This window comes from Sciurus carolinensis, chromosome 19 (genome assembly GCF_902686445.1).
Source record: "Sciurus carolinensis chromosome 19, mSciCar1.2, whole genome shotgun sequence".
Lineage (NCBI taxonomy): Eukaryota > Metazoa > Chordata > Mammalia > Rodentia > Sciuridae > Sciurus > Sciurus carolinensis.
This window is the reverse complement of record NC_062231.1, coordinates 12,031,668-12,050,275: the sequence shown is the minus strand read 5'-3', so window position 1 is coordinate 12,050,275 and position 18,608 is coordinate 12,031,668. Positions and strand designations below refer to the sequence as shown.

Here is an 18,608-nt window from a genome sequence, read left to right as displayed (position 1 = left end):
AACCCCGCCGCGTGGCTCCCCGGCACCCATGGAAGGAGTCGGCGGGAGGTTCGGTCACGACTGTGCCCCAGACTCGCTGGCAATTTATGCTCGGGCTGTAAATCACCTTTGTTATACCACAGTGTGGGCAGGGGTGAAAAATAAAAATTGGGCTTTGCTCTCCCAGGGAACCACTTCAGCAAAGTCCTGTATTTACGGCCTCGTCAGGGAGGCGGAGGGCGCAGGGGCCTGGGGCGGGGCTTATGAGCCACGTGCCACAGGGCACTTGCACCTGCTGTGCTTGGTGCGCACTGGACGCCTGATCACCCTCCCCGGCCCCAGGTTTACGACTCGGCCCTCTCCTCTAGCTCTGATTTGGAAGATGGACTTCCTGGGACTCCTGGCCACGTCTTTCATTGGCAACCCGCCCCGATCTTATTTACGGGACACCAGACTGGGCGTAAGGGAGAATAGGAGGCGCTGGGCGGGGCTCAGGGGTGGAGGCTCGCCAGCACCCGTGAGGCCCTGGGTTCCAGCCTCCGCACCAGAGAAATCAGTCAGTAACCGAAAGGTGCTGTCTCCACCTGCAACACAATGCTTCCAAAGGGAAGCAGAGGCCGGAACAGAAGCGCACGGGCCTCCAGCTGACTGACAGCAGGGCCGGGCTGCGGGTCCGCTCCCCACCTTGGTCTTCACTGCCGGCCGGCTGTCTTTCGGGGTCTCCCAGGATGCGCCCTGTGTTCCCATGCATGGTCCCCATCACGCCCAGCCCCCGGCGTCCAAAATCACAGGGCTGCGCCCTCCCCGCCGAGCTCCGTGTGGAGCCCTCCAGGCCCCTGTCCCCACGTGTCCTCCCATCTCCGTCCCCACCAGGAGCTCCTGCTGCACCAAGATCCACCCGCGTGCCGCGCCCTGTTGCCATTTGCACGGTTGCACGGATGGTCAACCCAGCTTTTCCGCTCGGTTCCACTTGGGCTCTCTTCACCTCCCAGTCAGACCAAAGACCCCGGAGACAGGACGTGCACCCCCCACGACCCAGCGCAGGCCCACGGGTGGAGGTGTCAGTGAGGGCGCCCATTAGCTCTTCCACCCTAACAGGTGGAAATGAGGAAACCGGCGCTGCTTGAGGCCAGCCTGACCCTTCCAGCCCCTCTCCGTACTGGCTCCAGCTGGCAGGCGCCGGGAACTGGGTTCCAGAGGCTGCATCCAGGTGCCTTCTGAACGAAGAGGGGGTTAGGGCCTCCTCCGTTGCCTGTGCGCCATCGCGCCTCCCCTGGACGCCCACGCTTTGGGTCCTGAGCATTTTCTATCTTGGATTTCATGACCCGGGTCGAAGTCCTCTCCCTGCCCCCAGGTTCTAAGTCCATTAAAGGCAGGATGGGAGGAATACGGAATTGGGAGAAGGAGACATAAAGCAAGAAAATAGAAAAAAAAATTTTTTTTTGGGGGGGGGGTACTGCGAATTAAACCCAGGGGCACTCCTCAGTCTTTTTTCTTTCTTTCTTTTTTTTTTTTTTTCCGTTTTTCACACAGGGTCTCAGTAAGTTGCTGAGGCTGGCCTTCAACTTGGGATCCTCCTGCCTCAGCCTCTAGAATTACTGGGATTTCAGGCATGTGCCTCTGTACCCAGCAGTAAAAACAGTATATATATATGTGTATCTCCAGGGATTGAAACCAGGGTTGCTTAACCACTGAGCCACATCCCCAGCCCTTTTCTGTATTTTATTTAGAGACAGGGTCTTGCTAAGTTCCTGACGCCAGCCTCCAAATTGCAATCCTCCTGCCTCAGCCTCCAGAGCCACTGGGATTACAGGCGTGTGCCACTGCACCCAGCAGTAAAAGCAGGATTTTAATTCAGAAGTTCTGCCTACTTTTTCCAGGCCTGGTACCCTCTAAGCCTCTTTCCTAGATCTGTTACTCCCAAATTCCTGAGAAACCTATAAATCTACCTATGTACTCTTAATTAACCCTCCCCATAATCAGATTCAGCAAAGAGACTTACAATATATCGAGGAACCAAAAATCCCGGTGCTACCTAGCGATCAGCTAAGGAAGACCATGTGTCAGCCCGAGGACGCAGACCCTGGCGAGACCACCAGAAACCGTCTGGGATCACTGGCTGATACTCCTACCTACCTTTCCATTCCCACCCGCAATGGGTTTCCTTTAAGAAAGAGCTGGGAGCCCCCAAAGCGCCTCTCGCTCTCGAGTGGCCCACCTGCTACCTGAATGGGAACTGCTGACTCCGTCCCCAAGGGCGCCTCTCTGGGACGGCCCTCGGTCTCCCTGAGTTCCCGGCTTCTCCCTACCTGCGCCTCTGTCTGTCGGGAACCCCGCGGGTCCCAAGTCAAGCGCCCGTCCTCTCCGGGGACTCCTTGGACCCCTCTTCAGAGACCCCTCTTCTCGGTGGCCCACGGAGGCCCACGGGGGTACCGAGCCCACTTGGGCTCTGCCCAGGAGTGGCTGGTTCTCAGCTTCCAGAACCTGCAGGGTCCTGGATCCCCCTCCTCCCCGGGAGCTGCTGTGCAAAGCCCCCGGCTCCTGGGCTGCTCAGTGGCGCCCCCTACCGAGCAGCGCGTCCCCATCGGCAGGCGCGCTCCTAGGAGCTCCTGCCCCCAGGAGGGTGACGGTCCCCACACGGTCTGACCTCATTGCCAGGTCACCGACAGAACTGCAAGGCCACTAGCCATGGGGACAGAGGGAAGGTGTCCTTCCCGTTCTCCTCAGCCCTCTGGGCCAGCGACCATGTCCACGACTTGGGCGTGGCTGTGCCCCCCACCGCCTGCCGGAGGGACACCCAACAGCTAGTGGATGAAGGACACCAGAGAACGTGGGGTTTCCGGCCGCGCGTGTGGACACCACGCCGGGCAGTCTCGGTTCCGATCCCGGTTTACCCACGTACTATCTGTGTGACAGGAGAGCCCCCGGCACCTCACCAGGCCGGCTTTCCCGCCCGGAAGGTGGGGTCCTGCAAAGCCCGGCCAAGGCAGGGCCAGGTGCAGGTGAAGGAGCCGCCACGCCGCGGAGACAGCGTTGGCCCAGCCAGGTCTCGACACCCCCACGCCCTCGGTCTCGCTGTCCTTGGCGCAAGAGGCAGGAGGTCACCCCAAGTCAGTATTGCTCGGGCTGCTGTCATGGGGGCATCAGAGGGGGACAGACCTCACTCCCATCTGTGTGTGGCTAAAGCTCCCAATTCCATGACCCAGGTTCCACTGGTGTGATGTGTTGTCCCAACTCCTACCAAACGTGTGCAGATCGGGGTGTGTGTGTGTGTGAGAGTGGGGTGGGCAGTCACTCCCGGGATAAAAGGGACCAGGCCTCCCTCCTCCCCTCTGAGATGCTTCCAAATCAAATCCGAATCCTACCTCCACCGCTAGGTGACCTGGACCGCGCCACTTCAGAACACTTACGGGTGACTTCACCCAGTGCCAAGGGTATTGGCTCATTTCCACTCAATAATGCCATGAGGCTGGTGTGATTACCATTCCCAGAAAAGACACTAAGGCACAGAGAGGTCAGTAACTCGCCCCAGGTCACACAGCAGTAACCCACGCAGCTCGTCTCAAAAACCTGTGTGCGCATGCGCGCACACACACACACACACACACACACACACACACACGTGCAAACACAACAAGCCAGTTTAAGTGCATCGAGCACCATACGCTGGGCTGGGGCTGTAGCTCAGCGGTGGAGAACTCGCCTCGCATGCACATGGCCCTGGGTTCCACCCGTAGCACTGCAAAAAATAAATAAATAAAAAATAAAAAAAATAAGGAAAGAACAATAGACATTTGTGGGTGCAGAGGGCTGAGAAGAAGCCACACAGGGATGGCAGGGGCAGGTGGCTGTCCACCGTGAGACTTGTGACTTTACAGAAAGTTTGAACGTTCTCACAATGAGCCACTGGGCCAAAGTGGCCCCGCAGATCGGGCCGAGGTATAAAGCAGGATGGTTCAAGTAGACGTGGCGTCAGGCAAGAGCCCACACGACAGTGACGCGGATTTCCACGGGCACTCGGGACAAGCTGGTCTGCGTGGTGTTCTGCAGAAAGCAGGCACTTCATAACTGTAGGCAAAGCCCTGCGCACCCTGCTGCCCCAAATAGGTGTGGAGTACCCCAGTTCACACGAAGCCCGAAACTGCCGAGGCCGCCGCATCTGTCACCAAATTCTAGCGTGGGACCAGCCATCGGGGTCCTGTGGGATATTCAGATGTCAAGACCTCTGCTAAAAATCATTTTTTTTTGTTTATTTTGTATAAGGGTCCATTCGGGAAAGGAAAAAAGAATATATTTATATATTCTGGGGAGATGTTTGAAACTACAGGATGACCAAACCTGGTCTCGTAGACCATGTGGAAAAAATGTACGTAGGTAACCATTTGTGCAATTTTATTTTATAACATAAAAGACTGTTGATAGTGTGATCGTATATCACAATGTGAGGCTGTATTGTGTCAACCTCTGTGTGTTCAGATCTGAAAGGAAGAAGCCGTAGAGAAGAGACACTCTAATCCACCATGGGACCTTGGCCTGTGCTCACTCAGTTCACAGATCTCTGAATTCTGTGATATCCTATTTTGTTTTGTTTTTGGGGGAGTAGAGTGGGGGGGTGGTACAGGGGATTGAACTCAGGGGTCCTTGACCCCTGAGCCACATCCCCAACCCTATTTTGCATTTTATTTAGAGACAGGGTCTCACTGAGTGGCTTAGGGCCTTGAAAAGTTGCTGAGGCTGGCCTCCAACACATGATCCTCCTGCCTCAGCCTCCCAAACTGCTTGGATTATAGAAATGGGCCATTGCACCTGGCTCCTCTCTGTTTCTTGAAGGGACATACTTTGAATGGGAAAAGGACTTGGGTTTCCTTTCTCCATCCTTTCAAATCCTTCTGATGATGCCAAGGAAGGTCTCTGGTTGGTGCCAGAAAGACTTCAAGGCCTCTCCCAGCTCAGCAAAGGCACAAGGCCTCCACACCAAGCCTCCGCAAGAAATAACCCCCAGGCCAGGCGGTACCCACGCTATCTTATTTTTCTTTGCATCTTATTTTTACAAGTACCTTATGTTTATGGCAACTGATAGTTACTCCAATCCAGACTGTGATACAAAGTTTCCTTTGCATGTTTTTAAGTGAATCCCAGCAGCTTAGGAGGCTGAGGCAGGAGGACCGAGAGTTCAAAGCCAGCCTCAGCAACTTAGCGAGGCCCTAAGCAACTCAGCGAGACCCTGTCTCTAAATAAAGTGCAAAATAGGGCTGGGGATGTGGCTCAGGGGTTGAGCACCCCTGAATTTACTCCCCAGTACCAAAAGAAAAAAAAAAAATGAACTTGACTTAAGAAAAATAGGAAGTCCACCACATCTAGGTGGTGAAACAGAATTATTTAGAAATAACAGAACCCCTCCAACTCACTCTCTGCAGAAGAGGAAATCACAGCCCCGCGGTCTCCAAGGTCCCATGTTCTGGGACCCCCGGCTTTGAACCCAGGTCTCCCGAGGCACTGCCCCGCCCTCTTTCAGAGCAGCTGGTACTTGTTTTGGCCTCTGTCGCTCATACTGAAGCAAGGTGTGTCAGGACAAGCACTGGAAGGACCGGGACCTGCCCCCATCCTCCCACGCGGAGTGACCCCGGGCTCCTCAGCTGCAGCCCAGCCCCTGACCACACCCAAGGCGCCCCTTCTGGCTGGGACAGGCCCCGCCCCCCGCCCGTCACTCACGCCTCTCCCCCTGGGGTGCCTCAAACCTCCCTTGCCCGGACCTGTTCAGGGGCCCGAGTGGGGATTTTTCTCCTCCTTTTCCATCCGTTTCAGGCAGGAAGGCGGAAGGCTCCTGATTGATGTCCAGGAGGATGTGGCGCCTGCACAGGAGATTTATCCCAGTCACTCTGGCCTTCAGGGGAAATAGCATCCGAGTGGCGCAACCGTGCTTTTGAAATACAGGGCCTGACAGTTCGGGACACTCCACCAAGACCCGAGGCTACAGTGTCAAATGAGAACCAATACGGTACCAGACAGTCACGGTGCGGTGGCTTTGGCGTTTTCTTGGGTATTTTATTCCCTGCTTATGAAGGGACCTTGTTTAATTTTTTTGTTTTGGACAAAGTACAGGACAAGGCGACAGGGCATTTGCATATGACAAACAACCCCAAGGGGCAACCTACAGTGGACTCAAAGGTGAAGAAGCTGCCCTTGGGGTTGTCCAGTATACAGCCTGCACAACCCTACCTGGCATCCCTTCCCCAAATTCACTGCAAATTCCTGAAATGGGAGTCAAAAAAAAAAAAAAAAAAATTCTGAGTCCTAATACTGATTTCTACACTACCTTACCGGGAGACCTTAGGTAAGTCCTTTTCTGTCCCTTGTGCCTCAGTTTCCTCCTCCACTGCAGGCCTGGATGATGTCTAAAGTTCCCTTATCTGGAAAGTTCTGTGCTTCCCCTGGAGACCTTCTTGTCTCCAGACTGGGCCCTGTTTTCCTTCAGGCAAGGAAGCCTGCAGCTAGGCCTGGCTCTCCTGCGGGTGGGTACTTATGCCGGTTCCCCTCCCTGAATGTCCAAGTCCACTTTCTTCAGATTAAACGCCAACACTGGCAAACAAACTCTCATCCGGGAAAGAACCAACCAACAGGCTCACTAGACCTGGGGGAGGGAGAATACGGAGCCAGAGCGGGGGAAGCAGGTAAAACACTCAAAAAAATAAACCGGCTAAAGGCTTCGTGGCCTCTGCACCCAGCGACAGCCATGGCTGATTCCAGGTCAGCTTGCTCCATCCCTTATCGCTGGTGCCCCAGGAGTGCCCAGCAGAGCCACCAGGCAGGATGGAAGGCAGGTCCTGCCCACCAGGGGAAGGGAGCAAAGGAGTCCTTTTTAATCGCCTCCCGTTGGGCTCTTCATTCATTCAGATCGGGCGCCCCCAGAGAGTGTAGGTGGTCGAGGGTGAACGGGCTGTCCTTCAGGTGCACCAGGAACAGCCGTATCTGGCCATCACCCCCGGATGATCAAGAGGAGGCATTCAGTCAGTCTAGGGGAGGGGGGCCAGGAAACCCCCTCTGTTCAACTGTCTGTGTTTCACTCAAAAGTGACTCACTCCAAACAACAGAAAGAAATCATCTTAAAGACTTCCATTCAGAAATCTCGCTCAGGGCACCATGAGCTCTTTAAACAACAAATCGAGCTTTCTGGTTCCCTGGTGAATGGCAGCGTGTATTTGCACAATAAAAAGGTATCAATCTCAAGGCAGGGTAGTTTCCCAATGGCGAAAGAGACCTGGCAAGAGTCCCGAACCTTCTCTCTTAAGTCACTTTCCCAGAGAGGATTTGAGAAACGTTCCCCCCACATAATCGCATCTTTACCAAATTTGGCATTTTTGTATAAAACTGACCTAGAAAATGCACACGCATCTTCTCAAACGCTCCCACGTGAGACCGCTCCAGTCCCATTTCACAGGGGATGGAACTGATGAGGCTCAGAGAGGTACAGACACTCACCCCCAGTCACACAGCTAGAAAGGAAGAGAACCCGAGGCCAGAAGGCAAGTCCCTTCTGGCCCCCGGTGCGCCCACGTCGCCATCAGATAGTGCCATTTCCCCAGCGAGAAAAGCAGTGGCTTCTGCCTACCTCTCTGCGTCCTGGTCGGCGCCCTGCGGCCTGTTCTCGAAGGCGTTGAAGCTGCTCATGTCCACGTAGCCGTCGTTCTCGTTGGCCGTGGACAGCGCTCGGCCCTGCTCTTCGAACAGCTTGGTGAAGGTGCCGGCGCGGGCGGGCCTGCGCGGCGGGAGCTGGATGTTCTCGTAGTCGGAATTGACGGCCGGAATGTTCTCGTAGTCCGAGGTGTCGGCGTTGGGGAAGGAAATGGACCGCGGCTTGGTCAGCGGCAGGGGCAGGAAGGGCGGCCGGGAGCGGTCTTCGAAGGACTCCACCCTGGACACCGTCCTGCTCAGGGGGATGCCCTTCCTCTTGCCGTCCCTGTAGAAGATGAGGGACGACGGCGACTCCGAGGCCCGCAGCTTCCCGGTCCGGGACTTCAGCTGCGGCGAGTTCCCGAAGCTTCTCCGGTCCATCTCCAGCAGCCTGGAAGGTCCGTGGTAGCTGGACTCGGAGGAGGACCTGGAGGAGGACACGTGGACGTCCACGTGCACCTTAGTCTCCGTCTTCTTTTTGAAGGTCAGCGCCAGGAAACGCTTGAAGGACGACTTCTTCTTCTTGGCCTTGTCGGGGGACTCGCTCTCGGTCAGCAGGGACGGGGAGCTCTTGGTGATGGGCTTCTTGGTGATGCAGGCCAGGTCGAAGGGGGGCGGGATGTCCACCACGGAGGACGGCGTCGAGGTGCCGCTGGACGGCAGGTGGTTCCGCTGCGAGAAGCTCCCCGAGGAGCCGATCACGCAGGGCAGGGACAGGTTGTCCTCCTTCCTTCTGATCCTGGCGTCGTCCAGCGCGGCGCCCTCGGGCTCGCGGTACATGCACGCGGGGACCTCCCGGCCCTCCACGGAGCAGGAGCGCGGGTAGAGCGTGAAGGCCCTGGGCTTGGCGGGCAAGGCCCTGCCGGCCTCCAGGCCCGTCCCCTCCGACGCCAGCGCCGTCCTTCTGGCTTCTTCCGCGGCACCTCCGAGGCCCGCGGCCGATGACCCAGCCTCCGGCCCCGTTTCTTCGGGGACAGTTTCTGGGACGTAGCCGGCCACCTTCCCCGAGTGCGGCCGGGCCCTGGTGGCCATGCTCTTCCTGTCCGAGGGGGCCAGGCCGCCCTCCGCATCGGCGCTCGCGTCCTCCGCGCTGTCGTGGCCGCCCAGCGCGGCCGGTGTCCCACGCTGTCCTCCTTCTCCGGGGTCAGCCGGGCTCGGCAGGCCCACCCCCATCACGTAGGGGTCACTGAGCGAGTCGTCGGTGGCGTCCTCGTCCTCTGGCACGACCACCAGGTCGGGGACCGAGGGCCCCTCGGCAGCCTCGCCCTGCGGCCCGGGGACCAGGTGGGCGCAGGGCGCGGGTTCCTGCAAATGGGAATCGCTTTCGCTGCAAAAGGAGGTGCTCTCGGTGGGAAAGAAGGCGTAGGGACTTCCTGTGAGCGAGGCCACCAAGTCGTCCATGCTGTCGTTTTCGAAAGGAATGATCTGGCAGCTGTCCTCGGCGGGCTCGTCCTGAGCGGCCGGCTCGTCCTGCGCAGGGTCCCCTCCGGCCCAGGGGCCTTCCTCCACCTCCAGGGCGGCGGCTGCCCTTTCTTCCTGGTCCGGTGATTCCTGCTGACCCACCGGGTCCCCGCCGCCTGTGCCGCCCTCACCCTCCTCCCCAGGGGTCTCCGGGCCCTGGACGTCGGTGGCCGGCTCCTCATTCTCCAGGGGCTCCTCGCGGGCATCCGCATCCTGCCCGGTGTCCTGGGCGGCCCCGTCCGAGTCCGCGGCCTCGGGGAGCCCCCCGGGTTCTGCGCCCGCGGGGTCTTCCTCGCCATCTTCCTCCGCCTCCCCGGGGGCCTCGGGGGGCTCGGGTTCCTGGAAGGGGACCGCGGGGGCCTCTGCGTCCACGTGCGTGAGGATGATCTCGTCCTCTGAGACCTCACCCGCGTCCCAGGGCCCCGGGGCCCCCAGGTTGTAGGCGTTGTGCGCCTTCACCAGCTTCTCCTCCTCCTCGCTGGTGGAGCCCTGCTCCTCGGTCCCCCGGCCGTCGACACAGTCGTCCTCCTCGTTTTCCGGAGCGTGGCCTGTGTGCCCCTCGCCCTCTCCGCTGGGCGCCCCTTCAGCCGGGTCCTCGCCAACGCATGTCTCCTGGCCACCATGCCCTTGGCCTCCCTCCTCGTCCCTGGGGGCGCCGGGCGGCTCCTGCGCAGCCTCGTTCTCCGCACAGCCCCCCGTCCCGGGGCCCACGATGTAGTCCTCGTCCGTCTCCGACTCGGAGCACTCGGCGCTGCACGGGCGCGCGTCCTCCAGGCCCCTGTCCACGCAGAGCAGCCGCCCGTTGCGGCATTTGCTGGCGCTGTTGCGCACGCGCACGCCGGCTCTGCACTCGCTGGGGGCAGCCAGCCTGGGCTTGGGGGCGATGGGGGGCTTGGGACCCCTGGGCGTGGAGTTTGGGCTGTGCAGACTGTCGGTCCGGGGTGAGGCGGGGAACGCGGGGGCCGTCCCGGGCGTGCGTGGGCTGGTCGCCTTGGGCTTGGGTGCAAGCGGTGGTTTGGGTGAGTCTAAAGAATGCAGCAGAATAAAAAGGAGAGAGAGAGAAAAGGAATTATCTTTATTACCATGGAGAGTTTCCTCAGTGAAACCCCAAAGGGATCCCCGAACCACGGGAACCCAGTCTACCCGCCAATCTGCAAAGAGCCCTTCACCTGCCACTCAAGAGCCACTCCCCAGTGGACAGAGCTCTCCTCCGGAAACCAACAGAAGGAAATCGCACGTGCCTCCAATAAAAGCGTCCCGAGGATCGCACTGGTCCACCCAACAGCGAGTGACCAAGGGCCTTCAGTGTCCCTTAGCTATGAGAAGATGTGAGCTTGACCGCCCGGCCACTGCCCCCGCGGCCCGTGGAGGTCATGGTCCCTCTACGCCTAATTCAAGACACCTACGGGCTTCGCGCACGTGCGTTGTGGGATCTTCCAGGGCCACCGGTAAAACCTAACGCACCAGAGGACGACAATTGGAAGGCTGAGCCACAGACCCCGGGACAGTACAACTCTACAGCCACTCTCATCCCGAAGGGATGTATCCTAATAGACATCCCGTAATATCGGGGATGTACGGTTTGGTGGCGGTCACAACTGCAACCCTTACGCGCTTCAAGGCTGCGCGGGTCACGGGCATGCACGTTTCTGGGGAGGACCTGGTGTTTGCCAACATGTTGCAAAAAGTCTCTTTCCTCGAGGCAGCTGAGCACCTACTGACTACGCGGAATAAATGAGGTGGTGCAGGCTACACGTGAGCCAGGGGGGATCTTCTGGAGAAGGGGACACTTTGGCTGAGTTTTGCAGACCAACGCCGAGTTCATCCTCTCTGCTATCACAGCCTGCTCGAGCCTCTTCCCTGCCTCCTGTCTGGGTCTCTAAGCCTCCTTCTGCACGACATGCAGAGTGAGACTTCCAGAAGTCCATCCTGATATCTGCACCCCAGAGCTGCTACCTGCACCCCTCCTGCCCAAGGAGCGGGACAGCCATGTCCCCCCGTCAGCCTGGTCCTAATTCACCCCCATTAAAGTTTGGATATGACATGGAGCAGGCTCAGAACGACAGCCCCACTCGCGACCAAATGAAGATGAAACAGGGGACCCGAGATCCCTTTGAGCAAACTCCTCTCTCCCCCACACATCTGACACCCCGATACACTGCTGCAGGATGTAACAGCAGCAGTCTCTTACCCAGGGTACATGTATCATTACATCTGAATTTTTAAAATCTTCTCCTAGCCATATGGAAAAGGAAAAGAGAAATCAGAAACCATGGTGCACACCCGTAATCCCAGTGGCTCGGGAGGCTGAGGCAGGAGGATCAAGAGTTCAAAGCCAGCCTCAGCAAAATTGAGGCACTAAGCAACTCAGTGAGACCCTGCCCCTAAATAAAATATAAAAAGGCCTGGGGATGTGGTCGAATGCCCCCGAGTTCAATCCCTGGTACGGGGGAAAAAAAAAGGAAAAAGTAAGAGAGAGCCAGGTGGGTACCTGTATTCTCACCTATGTGGGAGGCTGAGGAGGGAGGATGGCCTGAGCCCAGGAGTAGAGGCCAGCCTAGGCAACATGGTGAGACCCTTCTCATAAAAAGAAAAAGAAAAGGAACATCGAAGTGGGTGAAAGTCACCTTAAAATATATTTTATTCAACTCAATATATCTAAATGTTATTTCAATACAGTTCAATTTAATGGTGTTTTTTAACTTTACAATGATACAAAAATCTACCCAGGCAGTTCAGCATCCTGTAAGTTACATGAGATAGCCAGTGCTTCATATGAAATAGATTCTGCTCCACTACGGGCAAAGGCAGGTGCTCTGAGCACATTTAAGGTAGCAGGGCTCAGTATGAGGCTCTGGAGGCTGGGTGGATGACATGTAGTGATTTTTCAACTTAAGATGACTCTCCCGGGGGGCGGGGGCTGGGGCTGGGGCTCAGTGGCAGAGTGCTTGCCTGGCACGTGTGAGGCACTGGGTTGCATCCTTAGCACCGCATACAAAAATAAACAAATAAAATAAAGGCATGATGTCCATCTACAACTACAAAAAAAAAATTTTTTTTTTTTAAAGATGACTATCAGGATCTAGCCCCATGGTCAGCTGAGGAGTATCTATCATCGATGTGCAAAATTTATGAATGAGATGCTGGACATTCCCTTTTTCCTGCTGAGCCCTCCAATTTGAACGTGTGTTCAACACTTGGGACGCTTCTCTATTCAGACCAGCCGCGTGCCCAGTGCCAGCCTGGCTGTGGGTTTAGACGTGGCTCTGGCATTCTCCTGTGGGGACCTCCATTTCTGAATGTCGGAAGCCAAAGTCAATATCATCTTCCCCCAACTGGCATAATTGGGTCAAATTCAGCTGAGGCCCCAGATGAAATAAAAACTCCCAAAGCAGCAGGCACAGCATTCTGAGGCCACCCGCTCTGCTGCTTAAAGCACTTGATCTCGGAGTCCAACTCTTCAGGAGCGCAGAGTCTGGTTTCCCTTAGTGGCTACAGCAGGAACCCTGCAGGTTGGACCATGTGGTAGCCGACAGCCAGAAAGATAAAAGAGGTACCACCCTCGAAGTTGTTCAAGCCTACACTGCAGTGAGCCCCTAAGCCATCCCGAGGTTCATCCACGTTGATGCTCTGGCTGACCGTGACCTCCAGTTAACAACCTAAAATCTTCGAGGAATGAAAAGTGACTTTCCGGCTCTGTGTTTCCATAAGCAAAGGTGTCCCAGTTTAGAAAAATGTCTGTTCAAATTAGTGGGGGACAAAAAATTTGGAGCCTAGAAAGTTCAGTTGGACAATAGCAGCTCACATCTGTCATCCCAATGACTCAGGAGGCTGAGGCAGGAGGATCTCAAGGTAGAGGCCAGCCATGGCAATTTAGCAAGACCCTGTCTCAATAGAAGAACTGGGTTTGTAGTTCTGCCTAGCATGCATCAGACACTGGGTTCAGTACCAAAAAGAGAGAGACTTCAGTCGGCATGGAGTATGTTAAGGTTCGGAGGTAAGGTGTCCCCCAAAAGCTCGTAAGTGAGACGATGCAAGAAGGTTCAGAGGAGAAACGACTGGGTTGTGAGAGTCTGAACCTAATCAGTGAATTAATCCCCTGGTGGGGATTAACTGGGTGCTAACTGAAGTGGTGGGGTGTGGCTGGAGGGAGTGGGAATTGGAGTCCTGGCTGTGGGGACATATGTGTATCTGGGAGTGGAGTCTCTCCCTGCTTCCTGATCACCATGGGAACTGCTTCCCTCTGCCACACTCTTCCACCATGACGTCCTGCCTCATCTGGAGCCCCGAGGCATGAAGCCTGCAATCTACAGACTGAGCTCTCTGAAACTGGGAGCCCCTAAATAAACCTTTCCTCCTCTACAGTTGTTCTGGTTGGGTAAAGTCACAGCAGCAAAAAGCTGACGAAAACAGAGTAACAGAGTGAGCCTTTGGAGCCCGGCTGATCTGGGTTCAAATCCTGGGCTTTGCCACTTATAAGCTGTGAAACTGAGCCTTGGTTTCCTCATCTGTAAAATGGGTACAACACAGCAGGTCCCTTCGAGGGACTGTTGTGAAGATTAAAGGCTATCTGATATGTCGAGAGAGGTTAATAGCAGGGCCTCACGTAGGAGTAGCCTGCCAATAAATACCAGCTGTTGTGTTCAGGTAAAAAGCCAGTCTGCCTGCTGCAGGTCTTCCCGGTGCAAGTCTTGCTCTGTGCTGATGTGTTACAGAGTATCAGCCCCTAGCTCTCAACATCAGGTGTCAGTCGTGGCATGAAATTATCCTTTGGGGGTGGGGACTCTCATTTCTCATCCTTAACAGGTGGCATTTCACAAGAGGCACCATGGGACAGACGGGCTGTGAAAAATGATGGTCGCCCTGGCTACATCACCCCCACCCCCACCCCATCCTTCATCCAATCAAGCTATTGATCTGCGGGCACCAGCTCCTCAGGAAAGGTTACGGGGTAGGGGGGTGTCTGAGGCGTGATCTTGCAAGAAAATGCCTTCCCCACGGAGCCCGGGAATGAGAAGCTCGGCGTCCCTGCCACGCCTCTAGCTCTGGACCCCTCGCTGCTTCCCCTGCCTCCCCTGAAATCAAGGGCAGCCAGAATCAGAAAGGCCTCGTCTGGCCCCTTGCTGAAAGATGAGGAAACTGAAGCACAGAGAGGGCAGGTGACTGGCAGGGGGTCACCCAGCAAGATGGGAGCAGGGTCTGGGGAGAACCTGGGTTTCTCGATTCCTGGGCTAGTCACCTCACCCTCTGTCTTTAGTTTTCTGCCAAAGAGTGTTTTCTTTTTGGTGTCGACTCAGAGGTCTCGGTGTGTAGAGAGGCGGAGCAGGGTAAAAAGGCAGGGAACCCAGGGCCAGAGGAACTGAGAACTCCTAGTCAGGTGAGAATTTTTAATTTTATCTTATTTTTGGTTCCAGTGATTGAACCCAGGGTTGCTTAACCACGGAGCCACATGCCCAGCCCTTTTTAGTTTTTATTTTGAGACTGAGTCTCACTAGCTTGCTTCTAGCCTTGCTAAGTTACTGAGGCTGGTCAGAAACCCGTGATCCTCCTGCCTCAGCCTCCCCAACTGCTGGGAAGAGAGGTGTGCACCACCGTGCCCAGCCAGGTGAGAGATTTATTGCAGGCTGGGTCCGGGCTTCAGGAGTACCGAGTACAAGGCGAATAACTAGCTTGAATGTGTTCCTCCTCTATTTCCCTTAGTCCAGTTCCAGTGAATATTTATTGAGCACCTACTGTGTACCTTATACTGGGAGGTGGTGGGAGGTCAGCAAGAAACAGGGTCAGGGGAGAAGGGGCTCTAGGCAGGAGGACTGGGGAGAGGTGGCGGTTTTAAATAAGGTGAACAGGACATTAGAGCAGAGATAGTTAAAAAAAAAAGAGAGAAAAGCCAGGACTCACTCTTCATGTCCAAGACACAGCACAGGAGACCAGCAGGGCTGGAGGGGCGTGAGCAAGCCACAGGGAGAGGCCCAAGGGCCGCGGAGGGTGATGCAGGGATACAGGCTGGCTGGCCAGGGGGGTGGGCACAAGATGACAGAGGCTGGCAGGAGGGAGTGAGGCCACATGCAAAGGCAGAGCGGAGGGGCACTTGCTGACCTTGGGACCCAGGGAGTCAGGAAGCTAAGTCGAGGTCGACACCGTGGTTTTGAGCGGGAACCACTGAAAGCTCACGCCAGCAGGGGAGGGGACCGCGGATGCTGGGGAGGGAGGCCCAGGGTCCCTGTGTGCACTGAGAGGGGAGCTGATCTGTGACAAGCCTAGGTGGAGAGGTGGAGGGAGCTCCGGGTTCTGGGGGGAGGTCTGGCTCGTGAACGTGGCAAGGTCACCAAGAGAATAAGGCTGGACAGAGAAGAGGCCAGGGCCCAGGATGGACCCCACCAGACAGCCAGCAAAGGAGGCCTCCCACCCCCCAAAAAATCAAGAGAGTGTGTGGGTGCCCAGCTCTGCTCCCTCTTGCCCACCACCTTACAAAAAGGAATCAAATGGCCGGGCGTGGTAGTGCACACCTGTGATCCCAGCAGCTCGGGAGGCTGAGGCAGGAGGCTCATGAATTGGAGACCAGCCTCAGTGACATAGTGAGGGCCTGAGCAACTCAATGAGACCCTGTCTGAAAATAAAAAAGGAGGCTGAGGATGTGGTTCAGTGGTAGAGCAGCCCTGGGTTCAATCCCTGGTACCAAAAAAACCCAAAACAGGCACCAAATGGAGGCCCCACCTCATACTGGTTTCCTGGGTCTCAGACCAAATTTTGCCTAGAGAAGCCTTCATGGAAAAGGCAGCAGGGGAGGGCTGGAGGGGGTGGATTTTCACAGCGGACAAGGAGGCTGGGGAGAGGGACTGGCAATGTGCACAGTCCTCCGGGAGTGTGGCCGGGCTTCAGGGGTGGGTTTTCCTCCCCTGGGTCCAGGCTTAACTTCTGCCCACCCAGTAGCCAGCACGGGTGTTGCAGGCGGACCCTGACTGCAGGGTCAACCTTCTCCTCTCTCTCTGGAGGTCACACGCTCCACACCGGAAGTTACCAAGGCCCAGGACCTCCTGGCCATCGGCTGTGCCTGGAGAGGACTCGAATGCAGAACAGCCTTTTAGCCAAGGTGCCAAGAGTTAACGAGGGGCCCAGAGGGGCGGGGCGGGGGACCACGGTGACGGCAGGAAAAAACGTGACCAGTTTCTGGCGATAGAAATCATTCCCAGCCAGCTCTCTGCTACCAGTTTATATTTCCTCTCTCTGTTTTAATTAAATATCTGTCACTCAGGCGTGCATGCTTTGTGGCTCTGTCGTCGGCTCTGCGGAAGTTCAATGCGATGGGGTACGGGAAGGAGCACTGCGCAGGGAGTCAGGAGCCCCAGCTCTTCTCCCGGCTCTGCCCTGAACTGGAGGCCAGAGTCCTTGGGCCGGTCCTCTTCCTTCCCTGAGTTTCCCTCTCCCCCTCTGTAGAGTGAAGGAACTGGCCAAGTCCGACCTATTAAACTCATGGCTCTTCTCACGATGTCCTCTGGCATCCCCGAATTTGGTCCCCAAGTCTGTTTGAGCTGCAGGTCTCAATCCCGCCCCCCGCCACCCTTGAACACCAGTGACCATATGGTGCAAGAGTAATTATCTTCCAATTTCACCTTCCGATCGTGTCTTGATTTCACTTTCCTTTCTGGGCGCCTGCTGGAATGTCCAAGCCAAGCCTGATGATTTCTAATTAGGCTGCCGCTCAGCTAGTCCAGTGACCCACGACAGGACACTTCCCGGGAAGCCCGTGTGATCACGGCCACATGGCCTCTGGGTGCAATTTCCTTCTTGGTGAAAAATGGAAGAACCAATCCCTCTCTCACAGGACGGTGTAGAAGTCCGAGAGAAGTCACGGGCATTAACAACCGGCAAGCATTTCCTGTGTACCTACTACGTGTTAGAACTACCTAAAAGAGCAGCCTCTCTAGAGGAACGGTCCGTGTTTCAATCCTGTCTCAGCCCCTCATTAAATGGGTGACCAAAAAAAAAAATCTATGCACCTTACTCCCATCTATAAAATGGGGGTAGCAATACTACCCACCTAATCAGGTAACAGTGAATACCAAATAAATGGACACAAATAGAATATGTAACAGCAGTACCTGAGGCACAGTAAATAGCTGATACATATTAGCTAGTGTTTCTTGGTTACTCATAACCAACTATTCCAGGTACTTTATATGCTTTCTTATTTAACTCAATGGTGAAGAACTTCTCAACTCCATTTTTCAGGTAAAGAAACTGAGGTGCCAGACATGGTGGCCTGTAATCTAAGCAACTTGGGAGGCTGGGGCAGGAGGATCACAAGTTCCAGGCCAGCCTCAGCAATATAGTGAGGCCCTAAGTAACTTAGCAAGACCCTAAATTAAATTAAATTAAATTAAATTAAAAAAATTTTTTAAGAGCTGGGGATGTGGAATAGTTGTTAAGTGCCCCTGGGTTCAATCCGTGGTGCAAAAAAGAAAAAGAAAGAAAGAAACAAGAAACCGAGGGTCAGAGAGGTTCAGTAAGCTGCTCAAGGTCTCATTAAACTAGGTACATGGTGACTCTGAGATTCAGTCCCTGGGAGTCTGTGAACCACTAGGTTCCACGATCAGGAAATTCTAAGCATGGTACCCACAAACCACCACACGAGGCTGTAATCACACTGGAAAGGGAACCAGGTTTATCCCGAAGACAAATGGTAGCACGCCTGAACCCCAGAGTGACAACCGCTAAGATTTCCTAGGACCAAACCTGCCTCCAAGTTTCCTCGGACTCCTTCCATCCTCCTGGTTCTCAGAGGAGGGAGGGCTTGCCCACACCTCGCTCAGGAAAACGTGGGGAAACTGGAAAAGCTCTCACCATTGTTATAAAATGAGTTTTATGAGAAGCCTAGGAAAAAAGCTAGCCAGGTTCTGTCCAGGCTGGGCCAGCGCAGGCAGGAGGCAAAGTCCCTCCCAGCCGGGGCTGGCTGGGGTGCTGGGACCCTGCTCCAGCCTCTTCCACTCCCAGAGAGTGGCACCCCTGCTCCCGCTCCCCTCCCCCATCCTCTGACCCACACTAACTCCCCAGGTGTCCACATGCCCAGCACCAAGACCTCCGTCCTTGGTCAGATGAGTCCACCCCACGTCTCACCTCTGGACCTCACTCTTAAGACAATGACTTTTTTCCATTAAAACAATTTTGAAAAGAAAAAAGAAAACCACACACACACACACACACACACACACACACAGGGCAGCAGGATATGGTTCCAACACAGCCAAAATGGTGGCTTCCTGTTTCTTTAGGGATGTGTGTTTTGGAGTATGGCTTTGGGCAGGGTGTTGGTCGGGGAGCTAAATTCTACGAGAAAAAGCAAATCGAGCGGCGACGGCTCCTTGGCAGCAAGATCAAGTTAGCTGCGATGCTCGCCTTGCCAACTCTCATCTGGAAGAGAACTTTCTGCCCTCCCGGTCGGAGGATGCAGAGGACAGAGGACGGGGCACGGGCGCCACCCACGCCCGGGTCTCACTTTC

At 55.7% G+C, this 18,608-nt stretch overlaps 1 protein-coding gene across 2 annotated transcripts in view; it reads right to left on the bottom strand.

The window, feature by feature from the left end:
• Fgd5 (FYVE, RhoGEF and PH domain containing 5) overlaps positions 1-18,608 on the bottom strand; it is a 105,579-nt gene that overhangs the window by 86,027 nt on the left and 944 nt on the right. For both annotated transcript variants that reach the window (XM_047534875.1, XM_047534876.1), the window contains exon 2: positions 7,589-10,136. In XM_047534875.1, coding sequence (XP_047390831.1) covers positions 7,589-10,136 — 2,548 coding nt within the window. The remainder of the gene's footprint in view (positions 1-7,588; positions 10,137-18,608) is intronic.